At 49.7% G+C, this 23393-nt stretch overlaps 1 protein-coding gene across 7 annotated transcripts in view; it reads right to left on the bottom strand.

The window, feature by feature from the left end:
* Positions 1-23393, bottom strand: part of Pknox2 (PBX/knotted 1 homeobox 2) — a 274475-nt gene that overhangs the window by 68718 nt on the left and 182364 nt on the right. For all 7 annotated transcript variants that reach the window (XM_076576020.1, XM_076576015.1, XM_076576016.1 and 4 more), the window contains one exon: positions 13188-13296. In XM_076576020.1, coding sequence (XP_076432135.1) covers positions 13188-13274 — 87 coding nt within the window. In that variant the 5' untranslated portion in view covers positions 13275-13296. The remainder of the gene's footprint in view (positions 1-13187; positions 13297-23393) is intronic.

Below are 23393 nucleotides of genomic sequence, written 5' to 3' on the forward strand. Positions count from 1 at the left end.
TGGCTTAAAACTTGGTCTGCTGCTGAGGCTCATCTCGAACGTGTAAACTTCCTGTCTCCATTTCCCAAATACTGGGATGACAGGTGTAGCTACTGTCTTAACCTGAGAAATAGTTCTTACTGCAAATGCTGGGATCTTAGCCCAGAAGTGAAAACAAACAAAAACCCAAACCACGATGCAATAAACTATTAAGTTATGTTTATGAGTCTTTTGTGTCTGAGTGGTTTTGTGTATGAATGTATGCACGTCTGAATATGGCAGTGGGTCCCCTGAAACTGGAGTCAAAGACGGTTGTGAGCCACCATGTGGGTGCTGGGAACCGAACCCAAGTTCTCTGCAAGAGTACCAAGTGCTGTTAACCACTGACCCACCTTTCCAGCTCCTGTTTATGAGTCTTTTGAATAGTAATGAGTTTGATTAGATAACTTTTAAAGGCAGGAAAAAAGAGGCTGAATATTTTTCATTTGGACAGTTTTATTTCTCCCTTTTAATGCAAGCCAAGAGGTGATTCTTCCAGTAGTTTTGACAGCTGAATGAATGGCTCTCCAAACTTGGCTTATATGGCCACCTGATGATGAGGTTCCTAATGGACAATGAACCGATGTCTGCTCTTGGTCATAGCAACAACTTTAGAGAAGCAGTTCTCATAGCATGTCATAGGGTTTTGAAGGTGTCCCAAGGCCAACAAGTTTTACACCAACTATACCAATTCCTTTTAATATAATATATTGAATTTTCTGACTAAATTTCATGTAACGAAATGGTCCAATATCACTAAAATCTTTGAAAAATTATAACAGAATTTAATTCTTTTATATTATATTCTCTTAGTTAGACTCCTAGAATGGGGCTATGTCAACACATCTGTATTGTTCTCTTCCATCCACCTATCCCTGACACCATGACAGCCCTTATCACACTGTTCCTGCGCAGAACATCCATCTGTCTCCGCCTCTAATGTCTTATTCACCACCACATCGAACTTAATTGACCACACTTAAATAAAAATAACTGAGGTTTGACAAAAAATATCTGTGAAGAGAAAGAGTCAATGAACAAATGAATGAATATCCAGAATCAGGTATTTCACAGCTTGGGGGTTCATGACAGGATCTATGTCTGTGCTTTACAGGAGAAGAAGTATTTTGTGAATACAGCACATGATTGCCATGTGGATATCCCCAGGACATGGGCAGATCTTGTTTTTCCTACTTATATCTCTGCTCAGGTGCCACCTTTTAAAGACAAATCTAGCCCCCCTCACCCTACTGGCCCCTTGCTTTATTCTTCCTGAATATTCCTTACCATGACCATAAGCTATATGTATATTTGATTGTTTTCTCCACACTCCTCTCTAAAACTCAAGGGGGGCTCATAACAGTTGTATTCTATCACTAGAAGGTATTAAATATATGTTGAATCCATGGATTAATGAATGGCAGAGGATAAATGAGATGCTGTAAAAAGTATCTGTGTTTTACTATACCGTATCATTTTCGCCATCCCTGCCCACTATGGGCTACACGTGCAAACTCATGGCAGAACAGGCTTGGTAGAACACACAGTGCCTCGAAGCCAGTAGACAATTGCTTGTCCCTTTATTAGCCTTTGACCTCAGACAAATCCCTTCCATTGCCTAAGCTCCTGTTTTCTCATCAGTATGCATTAGGGATTGGTGGTCTTTAAAGAGGTGCTGCATGAAGGAAGAGTGAGGCAAATATTGTACTAGACTTCACGACGCAGAAAAAAAGGACACGCTCAGTGAAAATGGTGGTCCTCTTCACACTGGCCTGGGCTGGATTCTCTCATCCCTCACCCACTAATGGGCATGTCTGCAGGTGCTTCCAGAATCCCTGCCACATATGAGGCACCGCACTACGCTCTGGGCTTACAAAGAGCAGCGCCTGGCAGCATGGAGAATTTGGCAAGATCATTAAACTGGCAGATGAGGAAAATACAGTGTAATTCTCCTGGGTAACACATCCCCCACTGTATGTGGCCTGGTAGACAATTGCATGGCCTGTGAACAATACCTCACAGACAACAATTAAAGGACAGATGTCAGCATCTGGGAAGTTTCTAGGTAAAGGCCACATGCTTCTTTCTTTTGATTATCTTTTTTTTTAAAGATTTTTCTTGGTGATGTAAAGGCTGTCTGAGGAAATGTTCAACAAATTTGTGAATGATGAGAAACTTGGACCCAAAAGGTCTTTATGGATTTGGACAACAGGGCAAATCTAATAAGATTATTTTTCATCTAATAAGTTAAAATTGAACATTTCTAAAAATAAAACACAATCAATAATGTAAGTGCAGAACAGGGGATACAGGGCTAGTATCAATGCATTAGCTGATGGCTAGCTCGATATAGCCAAGGTGTAATGTATCTGTGCGCAACAAACAAGCAAATCCCAACATGAAGTAATGCTATGTGAGGATGCAGTAATGAAACCAAGTGCACAGAGGGAGCAGTCAAGATCCTGCTTCCCCTCAGATTAAACAAGCAAATCCCAACATGAAGTAATGCTATGTGAGGACGGACTAATGAAACCAAGTGCACAGAGAGAGCAGTCAGGATCCTGCTTCCCCTCAGATTAAACAAGCAAATCCCAACATGAAGTAATATTATGTGAGGATGCAGTAATGAGACCAAGTGCACACAGAGAGCGGGTCAGGATCCTGTTTCCCCTCGGGTTAAACAAGTCCATGAAGGCACATTCAGAGGACAGCTGTCCGGCATGGTGAAGGGATTCTGTAGTTGGTGAAGGCTACCTGAAGGAACCTAGACTGTGTAAGCATGGGTTGGTAAGCAGGGGAGGTGGGGAGACATGAGATCCCCTTTCACTATCTGAATGAGGGGATTATAATGAAACATGAGAGTTGTAGAAGTCACTCTAGTCACAAAGCAGGCACAACTACATCAGCACAGCTCATTAGAGGGCAAAATATCAATGCTCTGGGACCCTCTGCTGTGCCCACTACGTAAATTGTCTGGTGTCCTTGAAGGAATCCACAGAGGCCTCTACCAAGATGAGCTTCTAGAACAGAAAAGGGTGAGGGAGGTGCTCCTCTGCCTGACTGGGGAAAGGCAGTGCCAAGGTCCTGATGGGATAAAGATGAATGCTTAGGATAAAAATTAAATCAAAATCGGTCATTTGCAGACCTCCCGAGAGACCCTGAGAGACTGTTAGAGGGTGGGAGAGATCAGAGCTAGTTTGAGAAGGAGGATGACTCAAATTTATGTGGCTCATGGGGGGCAATCCAGCCAAGTCTGCATTTCTTTTGGGTTTGGAGGATGAATGTTTATTTCCAAACAGGTTTCTTTTGCTAGCCATTTCCAAAGACCTGGAATTCTAATAGGACCAGCCACTGTTCACAAGGTCAGAGACCCTACAGGGATATGGGGGGTAATCTGACATCCATTTTAGGGGCAGCAAAGTCTAAAGAGTGGAGGCAGGGGGAGGAGCTGGGTGAACCTGGGCAGGGCAAGGCTGTTAAATGGCCTCACAGAACCGCCTGTGAAAACCGGTGGTTGAAGTTTCCAGGAATTTTGCAAACTGGTTGACGTTTGGGTGTCTTGAAATTGGCCACAGTGGGAGCACTTACAGCAAGAAAACTGGTAAACAGTGCAAATCAGGGCTGAACCCTCCTCCCCAAGCCCTGCCCCCAAAGCCAACTGTTAGTTATTAACCAGCACACCACTAATTCCAGGGTACTCCCGAAGTGACTTCCTTCCATTCTCCTTGGTCTGACATGTGAAGAAACTAGTCTTAACATATCCACAAGGCCATTCAGTACATTCACAGCTGGTCTCAAACGGCCACTCCAGACCCCGGTGTGGCGTTTCCTTTAAGGAAAATTCTACCCGTGTGGCTCACTGTGGACGAGGTGGGGGATGGCACTAACGCAAATAGGCACCACGGTCCCTTTAAAAGTAGAAGAAGCTAGGGTACAGAGGAGGAAGAAGGCAGAGTTAAGTAATGCCTGAGAGCAGATGAGGAGATCAGAACAGACCTTAGCAAGTGAAGCAGCATGAACCAGGCCCGGGGTTCTCAGCAACACGTTTTGCTGCAAGTCTCCTTACATTATTGTATTTCCTAATGCAGGAGAAATACCTGCTCCACAAACTGTGAGGAGTAATCGAGAGGTCAAGATCACGTCTAGTGGACAGGGCAAGACAGTGTTGGCTCTGGGGAGGCCCATCTGTGTGATTCTTGCCTCTTCTTTTGGCTGTGGGTCCTTCTTGGAGTGAAGTCTCAGGCCAGAACCTGCCTGCTCCCCTTTCTTGGATATGATAATCACCAAGCTTCTCTGTGTCCCCAGGATGGAACCAGCCCAGCCCAAATCCCAGAGATCAAGGACCCCTGTCCCAATTATTCTCTTTCTCCTCCTTCCTTTTGGTTTGTGTATGGATGTTTGTGTACCACATGCATGCCTGGTGTCCACAGAGACCAGAAGAGGGTGTCAGACATCCTGGAACTGGAGTTACAGACATGTGGGTGATGGGAATCAAACCTAGCTCCTCTGGAATAGCAAAAAGATAGCCTCTGAGCCAGCTCTTCAGCTCCCTTGTCCCAGTTCTCAAGTGACATTTCCTCTCTCCCTCCTATAAATGAGGAGAGTTGAGGCTCATGAAATACATGAATAGATGTACAATATCTAGGGGAGCTAAGAGACCCAACCATCTGGCAGTCTTGTCTTCATACCAGGAAGAGTAGCAGCATTTCTGGGTGGAGGTAAGAGAGGCCAGAAAGTGCCGCTCTCGCTGTCCTCACTAGTACTTGCGTGACACTGTTACGTTAAGCACCCTCCTTCTCTGGGTGTAGGGGGAACAGCCAGCGCCCATCAGCATCTACCTGAATAATAAAAGGGTGCATCAGGCTTTCATGCTGAACAGAAATCCTGTGCAGGTCCTCAGCCCATTTTACAGACAAGAAAACAGACATCCATGCAGCTGAAGAAACTCCTGGAGACTCTATTGTCTGTGTCTGTCCCTCAACAATCCTCTCACACAGAATTTCAAGTCAATTCCCCCAACAGTGATTCTGCTGAAAACACTTCTGACAGGTGGGACCTAAGCAGAGAAGTGTGGAGGGCTTATTGGCCTGAAGTAGCCTAGTGCTGTGTTGATTTTTCTCTTGGAGGCCACAGAGGGATGTTGCCCCCAGAGACCCTGAGCTAGAGAAAAACGTTGAAGGCTAGGGGCTTCAACCCTGAGCTCCAGATTGCAGTCAACTGCTATTTCTTACCAGCATCCACTGGGAATTCTGCTCTGATACTCACAGAGGTGGAAGCGGGTAGCCTTGAGTAGAGAACCGCAGCGAAGTCTTCCTAGCATGCTAGAAAGGCACTGTGCACAGGGGGAGAGCAGAGGTCCTGGCATCACATAAAAGTAGTTTTGAATCTCACCCTTGAGCTGACTGCTGGCCAACTTTCCCTTCTGATGCTTTATCCAAGGAACAGGAGTGATGTTTCCTACCTCCATCTCTGCTGAGAGAGGCAGCTGTCCCTTTGTGGTGCTGACAGAGACACAGAGACACCTCGGAGTGGGCGGGACACCTGCTCTGTGCTTGCGTGGCCTGGTAGCACGGTTTCAATTATCTGCCAGCTTGTCTCGCTCTCCTGTCAGACTGGAGGATGCATAATGGCAGTGGCCAGGTCTTGCCTGTTCATATTGTAGTCCCAGGGGCCATCCAAACTCTATGGGATGTAGGAGGGACTGGTGCGGAGCCGCTAGAACTTCCCATCATGCACTGCTACCTTTCTGGCTGACCCCCAATGCCTTAGGTTATAACAGGGAAGCCTACAGTCTCTGGCCACATGCTGATTGGAGCAATGGCCACTCTGCCAAGATCTGGAGCTAACGGATCTCAGCAGGATGCGCTGAGGTGGGCATTTCCTTTACGTCTGGTTCTGTCTGCCTGTGAGACTTGGGCAAATTCTTCAACCTTTCTGATCCCTGTCTATAAAATGGGAATACTTCTTTATGCCTATGGTTAGAGGTTGTTAGAATGAAATGAGATAATGCATGGCAAAGCAGCTGGAACTGAATAAGCCTCGCCTGGCATTTGCTGTTAATAATAGTTCTCATACCATAAATCATGCACCCCACTAGCTGGCTGCCTCTGTTCTCTGTGGGTCTGCCCTGGGGTACCGCAACATCGGTGTGCCTCTGCCAAAAGAACTGACTCTGTGATACTCCCAGGGAAGTGGGACAAGTATGGGCTTAGGAACAGGAAGTAGGGCCACAGGGCGACAGAAACAGACACTACCAATTATCAGCTGTCCCCTGGCGCAGGTGACTCAGTTCCGTTGAGTCCCAGTTGAACAGAGTGAATACTACCTCTCCCCATTTCCAGCAGGAGGCCACACAGAAGCATGGCAAAGAACGGGTGCTCAGCTAACTGCTTCACAACACTTTCTGGGATTACTGGCAGTGCTGGGCATGGAACCCAGGGCCTTGTGCATGCTAGGCAAGTGCTTCAACCATGAGGTGCAGTCTTGGGCCGCTAAGCACTGTTGATGCTTCCTTTTGCCAATCTTCTCTGAATCCATGCCCCACCCTCTGCCACACTCTTCTGAGAGGTCCCAGGGCCCACACTTCTTGGGTTTCCTTGCCACATACAGTACTGTTCTCGTGTGTCTTTGGTCATATATCTCTTCCAGGTTCCTTGCTATAAGCCTTGATCGACCCATATCTGTACCTTCTCAGCACAGACACTTCGAAGACATCCCCCACCCCTTCCCAAGCCCTAGACCTGACAGGAGAAAGTCAGGATGAGCAGTCCTAAAGGACAGATTCTGGGTGGGTCTGGCCCACCAAGGGCTTCAAAGGCTCCAGCCAGCAACTGGCACTCCCTCTGGTGCAGGAAAAAGCCAGCATGGGTTCGTTTTCCTAGCACCCAGAAGACAGTCCCAAAGTCCTGCCTGGGAGAGGGCCATTGCTGGAAGCCATTTGGTAAATATCAGCTTTGGGCGGAACAGGTGGGAGGCAGCATCGGACGTGGCCAGTGATGGAGAGGGAAACAATGGTCTCAGAGTGCTCAAAGCTGGGGCCTGTCACTGAACCCCAGCAAGGGGGACCAGCATGCCTCTCCATGCTCTCGCCCCTCACACCCCAATGCTCTGAGCTGCCCAAACATGTCTGAGGATTCCCATGGCTGCCTCTGTAGGAAGCATCCTCACCCCTCTAGAACTGGAGTCCTAACTTTCCCAAGAATCCATTCTTTTCCCCCCACTCCACAGGATCAGGTAGCCTTGGCCTCTGCCTCGTCTGTATCTGTAACCACTCTCAACATCTGTGCACTTGGGAGGCATCTCCATGGGTGAATGGGTTTCCCAGCTCTAATGTGTTTGTTAAATGACTGAATGATGGATAGAATGAGTAAGTGATAGGTAAAAAGGTTCTGGACAAACAAGCTGCTACAGAGAGCTCCTCAAAATATCTGCAGTTGCCCTAGGAAGGGGAAGCAGGAACGGAATCAGGGCAGCACCTGGCCACCTGGCGGTGTGTGTGTGTGTGTGTGTGTGTGTGTGTGTGTGTGTGTGTGTGTGTGTGTGTGTGTACTGGGACAAAGGTCTTAGTCTCCTCCACCAGGATCCCTGGGTCAGCTAGCCAGACAAGTCCACGGAAGAGTTAGGATGCTGTGAAATGGGGGGGGGGGGTTGTCTTGACTAATTAAATAATTACACACAGCTTTATAGACAGTGGTTTACAAAATTGCGTGTTATCAGTTGCTGCCCCCCACCCCCCTCACAACTGCATACCTGGGGTATCATTGACAGGAAGCTGTCATGGAGGCCAGGAAAGGGATAGAAACCCTGCCTCACACTTCTCAGCTCTGTACAGTTTTGAGGGATGTGACCACTCCCCTCTTCCCATTCATTTCCAGAGGATCCTTCACTTCTGTCATAGTCCCAAGCCAGCCAGTGATTTCCAACAGACCCTTTAGGGAGCCTAACAGAGTCTGATTGTGTGCACGTGTCTATTCGTGTGTGTGTGTGTGTGTGTGTGTGTGTGTGTGTGTGTGTGTGTGTTCTTAGCTGGAAAAACATATCTGATATGCCTATTGTGTTCCTAATAAAAAAGTAATTAAAGTTCAATCCCATCTGGGCCACGGAGATGTGCAGAAGATGCAGTGAGGAATCAAGCCAGAGCCTGGCTGTGCAGATGCGGAGAAACCCCACCCCAGGTTCACACTACAGTGTTCACAGGTTACAAGGCAAGAAGGGCAGAAGTAAGCAAGACCCCCATCCGGACGGGGACTCTAATTCTGCACCTCCCACACAGAGCACACGGCTGGCAAGGCCTGCAGGAAGCACTCGACATTTGTTAAAAAGGTGAGGGAATGGAAGAGATCGTTACCGAAATGACTCGCCTGGATTTGTGTGATAAAGATCAGCATGGCAAGGGTCACAGCCAGGATCCCTGGATGTCTGCTATGGCGGCGAGTCATCCTACTCCCCAGACCACCAACTCCAAGGGCAACAGGGGTCCCGGTGTCTTACTCACCCAGCCCCTCCTGCTAGTCCTCAGGGACTCGGAATCTCTTCAAAGGTGGCACAGGAAAGGACACACATGTAAAGTGTTCCTCAGCCCTGCCGCTGACTTGGATCGCCTGTTCCCTGATTTATTTTAGGCTTTGCATCCTTGGGCCGCTAACTATTTTTGTAGCTGTTTAGGGCACTTGTCCTGTTTGGCGACAAGAAGTTAGACAATAAGATCTCCACTTCTGGGAACTACAGGAACTGAGGTAGTACCTTAATCAAAGGCAAAAGCTGGAGCTGGTCCTGAGCCTGCTCCATGACAGGCCTTCTAGTCCTGGGGCCAGTCCATCATCTCCTATGCAGGGGCCGGGAGGGCCCAGTCAGACCTGGAGTTTGCTCTTGCCTTCATGCCATGAAGAATCCAGGTCTAAAGACATGGGTGGTCCAGGCAGGCAGGGAAAAAGGTCACTGACTATAAAGGGGAGAAAGGCCCACAACAAAATAAAAGAAAGAGAAGAATCTGTTTTGATGAGTCCAACCGAGGGAAGATGGGTCTCCCATATGGTCCCTGGGGTGTTGCCCCCAGGGGCAGAGGGAACTGTCAATCATAGCTACAGAAAAGGCTTAGGGGAACTTTCAAAGCAGATGAATTAACTCTGTGCTGCAAAGTGAATGTGTTTCACAGGCAGCTGAGCAGAGGACTCGGCAAGGCAGGGGGCTCCCGGCCTTAAAGAGATGAGAGCGATGTAAAGGAGTGTGACAACATTTGAACCCGCTTGCCCGGCACAGCTGCATGGCCTGGATGGAGGCCATTCACAGCCAGGGGCCCCATCCACCCCCTTCTGCCTTGTTAATGAAACCGGCATGGGGATCCTAATGACTGATCAAAGCCCGGCCAGCTTCCCCAGGCCTGATGCACCCCTGGTTCTGCTGGGAGCATCAGGGCTAGGCTAGAGAGAGGAAGCAGGGCAAGAGAGAACGCTGGGCAGGTGGGGAAGCACCGCTTGGACCCTGGATCTAGGAGTGCAGTTCCCTGTGTCCCTGACACCATTCGCTTTACTCTTTGCAGGGGGATAAAGCAGTGGGACTCTGTTCCATCAAAGGGCTTCCTTCTGAAGGAAGCTTCCCCAGCTGAGCCCGAAAGCTGAGTTCTCATTCTGCCATCCTAAGCTCTCTGATGAACGAGGAAGCCAGTCCTGAGGAAAGTGCCAACGTCTCTTTCAGAGCAAGTGCTGCCATTCAGGGTCAGCTCCCAGCTACCTGTCTATCCATTTATCCCTAATCTCCCTACCCACTGAGCGCCACATCCACCAGAGCTGAAAAAGGATCCATTAGGATTTCTGCTTCCTGGTCAAACCTTCACGCAGCGGGTTGCAGGGGATGTGCAGACAGAGAGTATTAAACATTGAATATCTACACCGGTAGACCAGATGATTTAAATATGTGTCTTGCCTGTACACCAAGAACATTTTTGGAACAGTAGGCATGTGCCTATGCTTGAGGAAGAGTAGGGTGGGGCTTGCTGCCTAAGGGTGGAGACGTTGTTGCCCTCATTGGCAAATCCGTTTCCTGGGATTGCTGGTGGAGCTACAGAAGGGAGACTTGGCACGGTGGAGGACGCTGCATGGGCATATGCTGTCTGGCAAGGAACAGGAAGACATCGAGGTATTTCCGAGGTGCAGAGAGAGATATGAATGAAGGGCATACGACTAGAAGGAGTCACAGGGTGGTTGACACCAGGAGAATTCTAGAAAGGAGACCAGAGTGACATTTGGTGGTATTTTACGAATACGTAATAAAGGCACCTGACTTTGAGAATGCCATTAGAGCTGGCAGCAGTTCTGGGGTAGCAGTGGAGGCTGTGACAATCCCAGGGACTGTGATGGCCAGGCCCACCCCTGGCAATGTAGAGGAATCAACCTGATGCATTGAGCTGAGGTTCCATACATCTCCTTCATATCCAGCCTCCCTATAGACAACATTTTCACTAACCAATCTTTACAGATTTCTTGAGTTTGAACAATCCACCCCTATCTCCTTAGTGCATAAAATAAGGGTCTGGATCACAGGCATAGGCACAGCATATTGGAATTGAGTTTTTTTTTTTTTTTAAGACAAAAATGTACTAAAGAATGATCTAAAGAGAAACCAGAGTCTGAGGTATTGTGGTTCCACAGCAGAGGGCACTGCTGCTTCAACAGAACTCCACAGAAAGCCACGGGAAGGAGGAAGGAAGTAGTCTGCTTCAAGGGTCCTACTAGGTTGTTGTTTTCACAATTTCTAAATATACAGTCAGTCTTTGGAGCATAATAAACAGGATGATGATGTCCTTATGAGAAGTCACAGAGTTTCCCCCAGACAAACTCAAACAGCCCAGAGAGGCTAGAAGCCACTTAGCCATCATACCACTTTGGCTTATGCCCAAATAGCATGGGGCCATAACCATTAATGCTTCTCTACTAAAATGGGAAAGGAATAAAAAAAAAGTCTTCCTCATTTTTAATAACTTTATTCCCCAAACTTCAAAATGAAAATTGCCAAGTTAAGAACTTGCCTAGGAAGAAAATTCTAATTTATTATAAAGAAGGTCCGGGGCTTGGGAATTTTTTAATGCAGATTCCTAATTTTCCAAAGTGACATTCTCCTGTGCATTTGAATAGATTACGCTCAGTATTGCTAGCCCTTAGCACAACGGGAACATTATTAAAACGATTGCATGGGTCTCCGAGGAGCGGCTCTGCTTCTCGTTCCCTTTCTCATTTTGGGGACTCCATATCAGAGACTGTCCATTCCTTGCCTGTGAAAGAAACTGGGTTTCCGGGGAGGTGACATGGAGTGGTGTCACAAGATTAGACCTGAAGGGGTAGAGAAAGAGTGGGTCTCCTTTCCTGAGAGTCCCCACTTAAGACGGGTCCCCTGCGTGCCTGACCCACAGTCCTATTAGAAGGCCAGGCTTTCCCGAGAAGACACCGCGCCAGAGAGCAGCTGCTTCTCTAGGATAATGACATTACAGGAGAAATAGAGCGGAGTTTCCCCCCGAGAAGCTGGAGTTAGCTCTTGAAAGCCGAGAGGGAGAAAGGCAGGGGAACTAACTGCACGGAATGCTAGTGGCCAAGCTCATGCGGGAGAGCCACCCTGGCCCTAAAAGACTGGGAAAGGGACCTCTGGGGCCATCTGACTCCAAAGGCCACTACCGCAGGACCAGAGAAAGCAGCTGTTCCCCCATGAACCGGAAGCTGCTGGAGCCTCTGTTTGGAAACCCTACCCCCTGGTGCCTTCCGCCCACTCCATCGCTGCCTTAACCCCTCTTCCGTGGCCTCCATCCTCATCCCATCTCCTAAAGTTGAAGAGATTCAGAGAAGGAACATGAAAGATCCCGGGTAGAGCGAGCCTGGAGACTCAAGGACGAGTGCTGGGAGGTCACTGAATGATGAGGGTTTTTGTACTTTTTGGGGAGAGGAGTCAAAAGCAAAGTGGCTTCACATCATCTGGCCACTTCCCAGAAGTTGGGAGTGATGTTGTGTACAGGACAGCTCCTCTGGGCTTACACTAAGCTGGGGCATCAGGAGGCCATAGGTCCTAATGTGAACAAAGTCCCCTGCCCTGTCTCCACATCTGAATACTCGTTTCCATGTGGTCCGTGAGGATGATTATGTTTGAAATGCTGGTGTGCAAGGGATGGAGAAAGTCGGAGGATGATTGCTGCAAAGAAGGTGGATTAATGCACAGTAGGGCTTCCCTTGGTTAAATGCCAAGGTAACATTCTAAAGGGTGCAGTTTGCAAGACACGTGCCCAATAGGTAATTATTGAACTGATATGGACTGGCCATATTTCCTCCTAGAGAAAGGAGGAGAACACCAGGTAAAGGCCAAAAGGAGGGACTCTCCTGTGAAAGCACAGCCCCAGAGCTCACGCTTTTGGAGACTCAGAGGCTGGTGAGAGGCCCCGAAAGTGGAGACAAGAGGGGACAGGGTCTCAGGGTCTGCAGCAGCCCAATCCACACAAGCTAGACGTTTCCAGCTGGTGTGTGTATGGGGGGCGGCAAAAGAAAAACCCAGAGGGAACCAAAGTACTGGGAAGACCCCGCTGCTGAAGGTCACAGGTTTTGCAGCTAGGGAAGGAGTCTCAGAAGAACACGGAGCTGAAGTAATGATGGGAGCTGGGGGAGGGAAATTGAAGTCACGGACCAAGAAGCCTGTTTTTTCTAGGCAGAAGCCTAGCAGAGCCCCGAGAGAGAGAGAGAGAGATTCTTCTACCAAGCTGGTAGCCGGGCACTGGGGAAGGGAGGTCTGGTAGTGGGCTAAGTGGGAAGTCTCCTAACCCTCACAGGCAGACTGTGCACATCGCGTCCCCAGATCTCCAGTGTGAATTTTGCCCTGAGCAGGACTAAGGGCATTAGCTGTTCTTTTCAATGTCTGCGGGGTGAGAGTGGCAGACAGATCTATGATCACAACTCCAGACTATGGTCCTGGTGACACAATTAACCCAGGCAGTGTCTGAGCCTGGGGTTTGGTCAAGTCCAATGACTCTCCAAGCATCCGTATTCACCAGACCAGACTCTATCCAGAGAAGCCTCCCCAGGGGCTGACAGGCTAAAGCTGAGGCAGGCCTGCCAGGGGCCCTGGAATATCCCAGTTCCACCCTCAACATTGGATTTCCAAGGCTACCACACCTCCCCATCCTTCCCTGGCACACTCACCTGGGGGCTGTCCTGGTAGGGTGGGGGAGGGACATTCTGCGTGGCCATCATTGTCAGAGCTGGGGCTGGGGAGGCATGTTGCATCATGGGATTGATTCACATGGAGGATCTGTGGGCAGAAGAAAAGGGGCCGCGCTGTTAGTACAGAGTACAGACAGCCCAGGGAACTAACGGAGATCCACGATTGTTGTTTGTTTTTCCACCTGGAACACCTGGATTGGATGGGATGTGCAGGGTCTGGCGGTTCTTCCGGGGAACAGATCAGAACTATGGGAGGGGGCTGGGTAGAGAGGGGTTTGCAGTGCTATTTTGACTCCAAAGAAGTAATATTCAAATGATATGTAAAGCAATCTGTACCCTGCAGGGATGCTTTGCTCAGCATCAACTCAGACCTGGTTGGCAAGGAGGAGGCACTGGGTAGCTTGGCTGGTGGCCGGCCTACCTCATCTCTCCCACTTCGACAAAGGCGCTTCTTGCTCAACCCTTCCCAGGCATCCAGAAGAACCATCCCTCAGCATTCCCCTAGGCCGGAAGCCCATCTACCTCCAACTTCCATCTCAGGGTCTCCAAGCCCCAGGCTTACCCTCCCAAGTGTGCTCATCACACCCCCTAGTGGTAGCAAGGGACATGGGCCATCTGCCCTCTTCAAGATGTGCATGCAGGTTTTTGCGAAGGGAAAGAACAGGAAAGCATTAATGACTTCCTGGTTTTCTTAGGTGAATACTGTGATCAGGACTTTCTTTAGTTTTGGTTCAATATAGAGTCACCAGTATATAGAGCCAGAATGCCTCTTACATAGGAGGAGACAGGCCAGGAGGTAGGTGTGTGTGTGTGTGTGTGTGTGTGTGTGTGTGTGTGTGTGTGTGTGTGTGTGTGTGTGTTTTACAGGTCTGTTCCACTGCACCCCATTACCAGTAAATGAACTGCCCCCTTAAGGCATCAAGATTTCTCCTTGAACTAGACCATAGTTTGTAAGTGGAGACAGCCTGGCAGTGCCACCCAGGAAACAGAATGCCCAGAGAGATGCTGAGCTGCAGTGGATGCCCTGAAATATTTAGAGACACATACTCACAGCCGGGTTGCTGATACAGCACTGTTCAGCATGGGGCAGGAAAATCCTAAGAACATGGAGGGATGGAAATTGTCTCCTGGGCAGAGGGGTCTGGTGAGTTAGAAGCCCGTGTGAGTCAGTGTTCAGATCTCACCGTCTCTCCCTGAGGGCATTTGGGGAGTGAGGGGCTCCACCAGTCTCCCCCTTTCCAGGACCTTCCAAAATGTCCACATACCTGAGGTCTGCAACAACGTAAAGGCATTTTAAAGCTGCCATTAAAAAAAAAAACATGTGGGTCTCTAGAGTGTGTGTGTGTGTGTGGTTGTTGTTATTATTGCTCTTTTCAGGAAAGGAGAGGAAGAACTACCCTGCCTGACCCGAGTCTCCAAAGTACCAGGCATGCTTGGACCTCAAGAGCACATGCAAAGCAGTGGGAGTCATGTTTCATTCAACAGATGCTTATCACATATCAACTCTGTGCAGGGGACTGTGCTAAGGAGTGAGGCAGGATAGATGAATGAGGCCAGATCTTCTCTCCAGGGGGTATGGTTGGTAGAGGGAGGTGATCATTTGGAAGGAAAGAAGAGAGGAAAGTGGGGGGCGGGTAGAGATGACAGTGCAGGGAGCAACAGTTTGTCCTAGGCAGAGAGATCACCTTGGCTGCAAGGCCTGCACGTCTCTCCAATCCTGACCTGCCTCAGAAGACCCTTGGGCTTGCCTTGGGTCCATCTCAACATGATGGGCACTGAGACCCAGGTTATCCTTTGCACAGGAGCCTAGGAGAGAGAAGAGTGAGAGAGCCTATCTCCTCTGTCTGGAAAATGATCAAGGTTTGTCTTCATGGCCAGGCTTTGTGTGGGTTGTCGTTAGCCATAGTAAGCAAGGGCAGACCAGAGAGAATTCCAGAAGGAAAAGGAGGAGGCAGATCATTTCCTCTTTCGCCTCCTCCTTTGCAGTGATGGACAGGAATCCCAGCACTTTGTGTTGTTCTGAGTGTGTACTCCACCACTGACCTACATCCCTAGCCCAGAGGCAAATTTCTTGAGACATTAGAAAGACCTTGCAAATGAAGAATCTTGGAGAGAGCCAGGTGTGGTGGCACACATCTGTAATCCTAGCACTTGGGAAGCAGAGGCAGGAAATCACAGCAAGTTTTGAGGGCAGCCTTGTCTACATACCGAGTTTCTAGGCCTCTAGGGCTACATAGTGAGACCCTGTTTCCCTACCCCTTCCGTTCCCCCCAAAAGACTTGATACTAAAACGAGTATAGGAGCTCTCTTTTGAACCCTTGGAGAATAAGGAAATGGAGATCTTGGGGGATGTTCAGACTATGTCAGATAAAGCAGCTTTGACTGGGCCTAGGGTTTGGGTCGTGGGGTGGATGGGAGTGAGACAGGTGGTGTCCCCGCGCTCCCCACCCCAACACCAATCTTGTTCAGTGACTGAAAGGGCTGCAGGGCTGCAATACCAGAAGTCTCCGGAAGAGGGAGCACGGGGCAGAGACCGCTGGAGAAAAATCCAGGAAGGTTTTCCTCAGCCTGTTGGGGCAACTGTTTCTTTTAACATTGGGTGAGGGTGTTTTTTTTTTTTAAACTTCATTCTGTACATGAGAGACTCATAGTGAAGTCAAGGCAAAGAACACTCAAACAGGAGAATTTCGAGGCGGAGACATTTTTCAGTTCTGAACCTGCCATCCTGGGCAGCAGGGAGCCTAGACGGCTCGGACCCCTCCCCTTCTCTGGAGTCACCATAAGCCCTGAACTCGCTGCCCATTGCCCTCTAAGGATTTCCCCCGCAAGAGAACCGGAGGCCTTTTCAAAAGAGGCTTAAGTTACTCTCTCAGCTCCTACAAGCACAGAAGCTTCTGGAAACTTGACCCTCTGGAGCTCAGCTGCCATGAGCCGCCCCCCACCCCACGCTCATCTCAGGAGGCTTGCTGTTGTACCCTTAATCCATCCACCCACACATGCACCCCCATCCTGCTTGATCCTCCTCAAAAGGGCACGGACCCCACCTTGGAGAAGAATGTGGGGACCTTTCTCATCCAGTCAGGGTCTGGATGTGGGGGAGTCCTTCAGAAATAGCTGGGGTCTTGAACCTTTGGGGAAACCTGCCCTTTGCAGTTTCTTTGGCTGCAGAAAGAGGGCCCAGTTCAGGGCTCAGGGCTCAGGGCTCCAGGGCTTTATTCAGCGGTTCTGCGGGGTTAGCCCTGTCCGGAGGCCCTCCCATTTCGGTTACCAGACACCGCACCAGGGCATTCAAGGGACCACAGCCAAGGCGGTAATCGGAGGGCGCTGAGGAACCTTTACCCTGGGGAATTCCTTGTTCTGCAAACCCTGCTTGAGAATTTTCTCTTTAACGTTGAAACCTTTATTACAAGGCAGCTACGGGGTGGGGGAATCCCGTGCGGCGCTCGACTTCACGAAATATCCGGGAGGAGGTCATTTGTGTCACTGATACCGTCATCAAAAGGAGCCAAGAGTGCCATTTTGCAGGCCCAGGAGCCAAGTGGGGTTGTGGGGGACTAGGGCCACAAAGGCGGGTACAGAAGAATCTCCACTTTGGGAAAGAGGAATGCGCAGCTTAAGGATGCCCTTCTCCCTCCCCAGAGCCAGCAGCCAGCACCATGATGCCCTCAGACTGGAGCACTGGCTCCAGAGTGTTGATAAACACAGGCTTAGAAAAAAAAAAAAAATCACCAAGCTCGTTAGAAGGAGCTCATTAGGACTTGTTGACATGAAACCCATTAGACCAATTAACATTCCATTAACGGCCTGGGGCACCAAGGGGTTAATGCTGCTGGGCAGTAATTGGGCAGGGGTGTAGGGGTTGGGGGCTCAAGGCCTTAAGGATGAGAAACAAAGTCTAATTGGGAACTGTCTGGCCAGCTGGCCTGACAGCATTTGTTCCTGGCCCCTGACCCTAGCTGGGACTAAATTGTATCCTCGCATCCGGTGCTGAGGTAGGAGAAAGAAGGAAAGCCTAAATGTGCTCTGGCCCTTCTCTGTCACGCTCCTCTGCTTCAGACTGGAGGCTGCGCAGGTGGCTGGTCTAAGAACCAGGGGGAGGGGCACTTCCACCTCTGACCCTGATGGTTCTGTCTCCTTCCTCTGTGATATCCCCTCCTCCACTCCCTCTGGTCTTGTTTTATTCATTTTTATATTTGATTTTTGAAACAAGGGTCTCCTTAGGTAGCCCAGGCTAGCCTTGGACTCACTACCCTGCTGCCTCAGCCTCTAGAGTGAGTTCTGGAATTACAGATGTGCACCACCGTATCTGGTTGGTCCAGTATCTTTTTTTAGCTCTGGGAAGTGAGTACCCTCTCCTCTTCTGGGACTGGTTTTCTGTAATGTTACCTACTTTTTCTAAGTAGAAAAACATGGGAAGTTTCAGAGCTTAACACATTCCTGGAGTGTTGGCGTGGTCCTGGGTGTTCTGCCACCCTCCAATAAGCAAAGCAGTTAAGAGAGCTCCCAGAACATCCTCTAGGAGCCCTGTGTTCTCTCTCTCTCTCTCTCTCTCTCTCTCTCTCTCTCTCTCTCTCTCTCTCTCTCTCTCTCTCTCTCCCTCCCTCCCTCCCTCCCTCCCTCCCTCTCTCCCCTTCTCTCCCTCCCTCCCTGTCTCCTTCCATCCCTCTCTTCTCTCCCCCTCTCCTTCCCTCCCTCCCTCTCTCTGTCTTTTCGTGGGCTTCCTTGGTCAGTACAAGTAGAGCCTATGAAGGTCTCACTCTGTGGCTGAGTCCCAGTTTCCCAATCTGCAAAATCAGTTGAATAAGATCTACAAGGTCATCCTCAGCTCTTAAATCCCAGGCTCTAGTCTGTGCTTAGGGTCCAAAAGTCTAAATTCTACAACCTGTAGACTTTCTTGTTCAAGCCACTTTTTTTTCCTTTTGGATTGCAGAATAAAGGAAGCCCCCAACATCTGCAAAATCATTGCTCACAATTAGCCCTCCATACATGCTTGCTAACTTGAATGGCAACAATTGGATTGTCGCTTCATTCCAAGGGTCAGTGGTTCCCTTCCTCCCCCAGTTCACATGCAAGTGGAGGTGGGGGAGGGTCCTGAAGCCAGCAAAACCAGAACCCTCCCTTATCCAAGCCCATAGCCTCCACCTGCATCCCCAAAGCCTCCCCTCTCCATGCAGCTGCCCAGACCAGCAGTCCTGACGTCTAGACAGATTTGCAGGAGGCTGAAATAACACTGTGAACTCAGTAGGAGGGGCTGACAGGCTGCGTTAGTAACCAGCCGCCTTTAGCTTCCCCCTCAGGGGCAGCTGCCTGAACCTTGGCGCTGTCATACTTTCTTTTCCTTCAGCGACCAGGTTTGTCCCCTGTGACAGACTCCAGTCCAGCTCCCTTCCCAGAAGCCACCTGTAGGTGGCGTCGTAGGGCCCCTCTTTAATTTCGTTATATAATATAACCTGTTTACTAAATCAAGTAATCAGTGGCCTCAGGATTTACAGCTTCGGATGTGTGTAGAGAATTGGACTTTGAGTCAAATTTAAAAACAAATAAAAATGAGAGGCAGCTGTTGCTGATAGTGTGATATTCATCTTTTGGAAACAAATTCACCCCAGTACTATAAATTATGCCTGGAAAAAAAGTGTTGTTGGTGGGAAGGAATTGGCTAGGTCTCCTCTGCTGGCAACTCAGAGCGATGAATCTTGAAATAACGGTGTCAACCTGTCACTGATTTCATGTGACTCTGTGGATTTATCTAAAGAAACGCAGGCACACACACACACACACACACACACACACACACACACACACACTCCCTAGGTCTCTGCAAAACTCAGTAAAGGCTAGAAACCACACACTGGAAGCTGAGAGTCTACAGGAACTCAGTGGTCTCTGGGATGGATGACTGGAGTCAGCATAGAGAACAGGACAGGGACCAGTCTGAGGCCAGTGGGGAGTGAAGGACGATGGGGTGGAAATGAGATTCAGCATTGGGCTACAAAGTTCTAAGATGTGAACAGGGACTTCACATCCACGTCAGTTTTCCTGAGTGAAATGTTTTCAAAGGAGGGAGACGTGAAGGGTCGTTATGACGGGAGCTAAAGAATCTTTGGGAAAGACATAGGTACCCCAGGACCCTGACCCATGAGTTATCACAGCTCATCAAACACTGCAGAATCCGCTGTACAAGATGATTCATGAGAGCACTGCTAAGCCTGGGAGACAGCCCCAGGACCTGAAGTCTGGTGACAGGAAGGCCATAGCCTAGCAGACACCACTTCCTCCTCCCTCAGCTTTCAGGATGTTGGGGCAACCGTCCTGCCTCTAGTCAGGTCAAGCTCAGAGGGGCTATTGGAAACCAGGTACAGGATCTGTGGTCGTATCAGTAAGAGAAAGACACGTGGGATAGGAACCGAGAAGGGTTTGTTCTCGGGTCTGATCCTTTCATTTCTCTGTGTCCCAAGGATGGCTTGCTCTTCAATTACTCAGGGCCCGGGACATACACTGCCCCTGGCCTGGAGCCTAGGTTCTTGCAGAACGACACAGCCACAAGGCCCGCTTCTCTAGCACCTGCTCGGGACAGTCAGTGAGTGTCCACAGACCTGAGCAGGAAGCGGCAATAACAGCAGGGTCACCAGGCCCCCTGGCCACCCATAGCTCACTGTGCTAATATTCCTTTGCTACCTTTCTAGGGTTTCCTGCATAGAAGGTGGTGCCAGGGCACACACCCTAGTATTGTGATGCTGGTCTCCAGGGAACGAAGTGGGGACCGCAGCAGATTCCTTCGGAGATGTGAAACTCCTTTTCGCTCTCTCCTCCATCAGCCCTAAGTGCCTCATGGAGCAAATGAGTAATGCAGACCTCCTTTGGGCTCCTCACCCCAAGGAGCAGTCCTGCTTCCAAGGCTTTCCACGTACCAGCTTGCTCCACCCCGAAGTCCGCTTTGTTGTCTTCCCATATCTGGAATAACATCATGTCACCATGTAAGTGAGCAAATGAGTCTTTTCCGAACAGCCATCTATGATCCAGCCTAGAGATGAGTAGCAGTTTGCTCTAGAAACCAGCTCTGGAGTGTGTGGGGTGGCTATTTTCCTACTCCGTATCCCTTGGTAGCTACTGCATTGGGGAGGGGGTGCTGAGTGGTTCCATAAGGCAGAGAATTTGATTAAACAGGGTCTTGGATTGGACCCCTAGCCTTGGCTGGGAGCACTGGGGATTACTGAGACTTATAGTGCCTCATCATTGCCCTCAGAACCTCCTCACTCTTCAGGAGACGGAACTCAATTTCCTCGGACTCCAGTCTGGCCAGGTTTCCCACAGAAGAGCCTACTGTCATGCTCTGTCACTAGCAGGGACACGACACTCACTCACAGAGGTCCCAGCTATGAGGGCCCGGAGTTCACTGGCTAGCCCCTCCCCTCAACTCGTCTTCCAGTTCAGCCGTTGTCCTCCAGCTGGGCATGAAAACCCAGACCAGGGTCCAGAGCCCCCTTCCTCAGGGGCTCCCATTTGATCCCAGCTCAGCGGAGTGGTGGAGCCTCTAGCTCCTGCCTCCCTCGCTCGCTGCCCTGGTAGCTGTCACACCTTCACCGGCTTCAAAAAGCCGCTGATATATTTTACAAACTGAAACAGCAATTTAATTCCCCCTGATAGCAGCCATTGTCCATTAGATCTTCCTACCGAGGAGCTTAACTATAATTCCTTTCATCCAACTGCTTGCCTCTTCTTGATCTGAGAATCAATCCCATAAATAGCAGGCAAGAGTTTGCACATTACTCTCCCCCTCCAGCTTTTAGCATTTTGATGAAGATTCTCATCTCTTCTTTAAGCACTTTACAACTTGGCAATTTTTCTCCCTTTGGTTCCTTTAAACAAAATAAAACAACAACACAAAACCAGAAAGTGGGGGGTGGGGGTGGGGGAGCGGCAGTCGGCTGTAAGGGGAAGCATGGTGCTCTCAGCGCTATCCCAGGAGGAAGGTTTGTCCTCCCCGCTGCCGGGAAGCAGAGGGTGGCTCCAGCACTTCTCATGGGCTAGGCTGCTGAAAAGCGGGTGCCACTCTGCCCCAGCCCGGTATTGTTAGCCTCTTAAACCTCACCCTCACTGAAGTCAACAATGTTCAAGTTTCCCCCTTCCCAAACACTCTCCTGTTGGGCTCAGAAATGGAAGCCAGGGGAAGCCCAGCTGCTGGCCTGGGGCTGGGGGCCTCAGTTCCCTGCCCACCGCTAAGGCAGCCCTCTCACCTAAAGACAGAATGGTGAACCCTCTGTTTTCTGTTTTGTTTTAAAACAGGTTGGTGCTAAGGCTCCCTGGGACTATTGAGAATGACAGTACCTCCTCACCGCCCTCAGCACCTCCCCACTTCAGGAGGGTGGCTTCTAACTTGAGAACCTCCTGCCTCAGCCCTCAGCTGCTGGGCTCACTCCACCACACCCAGCTACTCTCCTTACTTTCTCATCTCTAGCCTCCTTCGAGTCTTCCCAAACATCATGGGTGGGAGAGAGAGAGAGAGAGGAAGAGGCAAAGGAGGCCTTCAGGCCTTGGTTTCAGCCATGTGTCTTTTCCTTTGCGTCTCCAGTGATTAGCAACAGAGGAGAGCCCTCCAGATCCTCCACGGGATGTTGGCGACAGTCGATTGCCAGGTCACCGGGGAGATGCAGCCTGGTCCCCTGAGCTGCCATCACGTGTTCTCTCTTGTCTGCACACATGAACCCAGGGACTCAAGGAAATAAAAAAAAAGGTCCCCCTCGACAAACTCGATTCCCAGGTTTATTGTTATTTGTGGAGAGCTGACAGCGGCAGGCAGCTTCGGGAACAGAGCTGAGAAAACAACACAGGCCTGGCCCCTGAGGTTCACAACTCAACAGAGACAAACAGCTCAGACGCTGGGGATCCAGCGTGATAGAAGCCAGGCAGCTGCCTCCCTGATGCCCTGCCTGCCTCCCTTGACTAGTCTGAGGGCTGAGGGCGGTCCACCAACTTAAGGAAAAGGGGAAGGAGGGAAGGACTGGAGCACAGAGCAGGGGACTCCAAGGCCTCTTCAGCCTGTGAGCTGGGACAGTCTCAGATTCCCATGGAGCCAGAGCCTCTACGGAGGGACTGCCAGGCCTTCTCCTCTCTGAGAAGCACTGACCTATGTTCTCTGGCTGAGTGATCCTGGTCCCAAGTCTTTAAATTCACCTCCAGGGGGAACAAAAAAGACCAAGAAGCAACTTTTTGGACATACTGATGTCTGGGCCAGGCTCTGGTTAGCGTCATCAATTTTCCTGTTCTTATCTGGTTCAGGTGGAATCCACCTTGGTCCTTCCTGCTCGCAGAATGGGGGCATGTACCTTGACTCTACATTCCTGATATCCCAAGAAACAGCTCATAGAGGAAAGAGGAAGATAGCTCTGATGCGAGGGGAAGTGAGTCTGTTCCTGGGCCCCAGACTCATGCCCCTTCTGGCAAACATGTCCTCTGTCCCCGTAAGCTGTGTCCTCTGCATCTTTTGCTATGTTCCTTGTCAGTTAGGGCCGTATTTCGTATTTCACAACTGTGTCAATTCCTTCATCAAAGTTTTGCTCCAAGCACCATTTGACCATGAAAGCCTTCCTTTCCATTCCAACCCAGGCCAGCATCCTTCAGAGCCTTGCAACAGGTAGACATGGGGTACCACAGCAGGACAGGTTGCTTCATACAATTCTAAGTCATCAAAAAATTCCCTTCTCTACCACATGTCCTTTCTTGCGTAGCGACCTCTTTGCTCCTCAGCATAAATAAGCTCATGGCTATGGATGCCATTTTCTAGGTATTTTCTGTGGGGTAAAAATGTGTGTAATGTGAGGTCACAGGTTTTTCTTCCTCATGTATGTACCTGTAAGGCTACAGATCCACGTCTTTGGCTTACTGTTAAAATATAAAAACAAGTACATCCGGGACCCTTTAGGTCCGGCTGCCATTTAGACCTCCGTGAGAACGAGTTTGTTAGTCCCTTCCCTGGTCATTCATTCTGATGAGGGTAAGACAGTAATATGGGATGAATAACAGCCACCATTTATTGTGCCCTTACCTCAAGCACGAATGTTTCGGGGTAAAAGCAGGAGAGGAGACCAAGCATAGAGAAGGCAAAGCGGTCATGGAAACAAGCTGCCATCTTGGACATGGCCCTCTACCGAGGCTGTCCTTTGATTTTCATGTGGTCCAGACTTCTAA

The sequence above is a fragment of the Peromyscus maniculatus genome, chromosome 7 (assembly GCF_049852395.1).
Source record: "Peromyscus maniculatus bairdii isolate BWxNUB_F1_BW_parent chromosome 7, HU_Pman_BW_mat_3.1, whole genome shotgun sequence".
Taxonomy (NCBI): domain Eukaryota; kingdom Metazoa; phylum Chordata; class Mammalia; order Rodentia; family Cricetidae; genus Peromyscus; species Peromyscus maniculatus.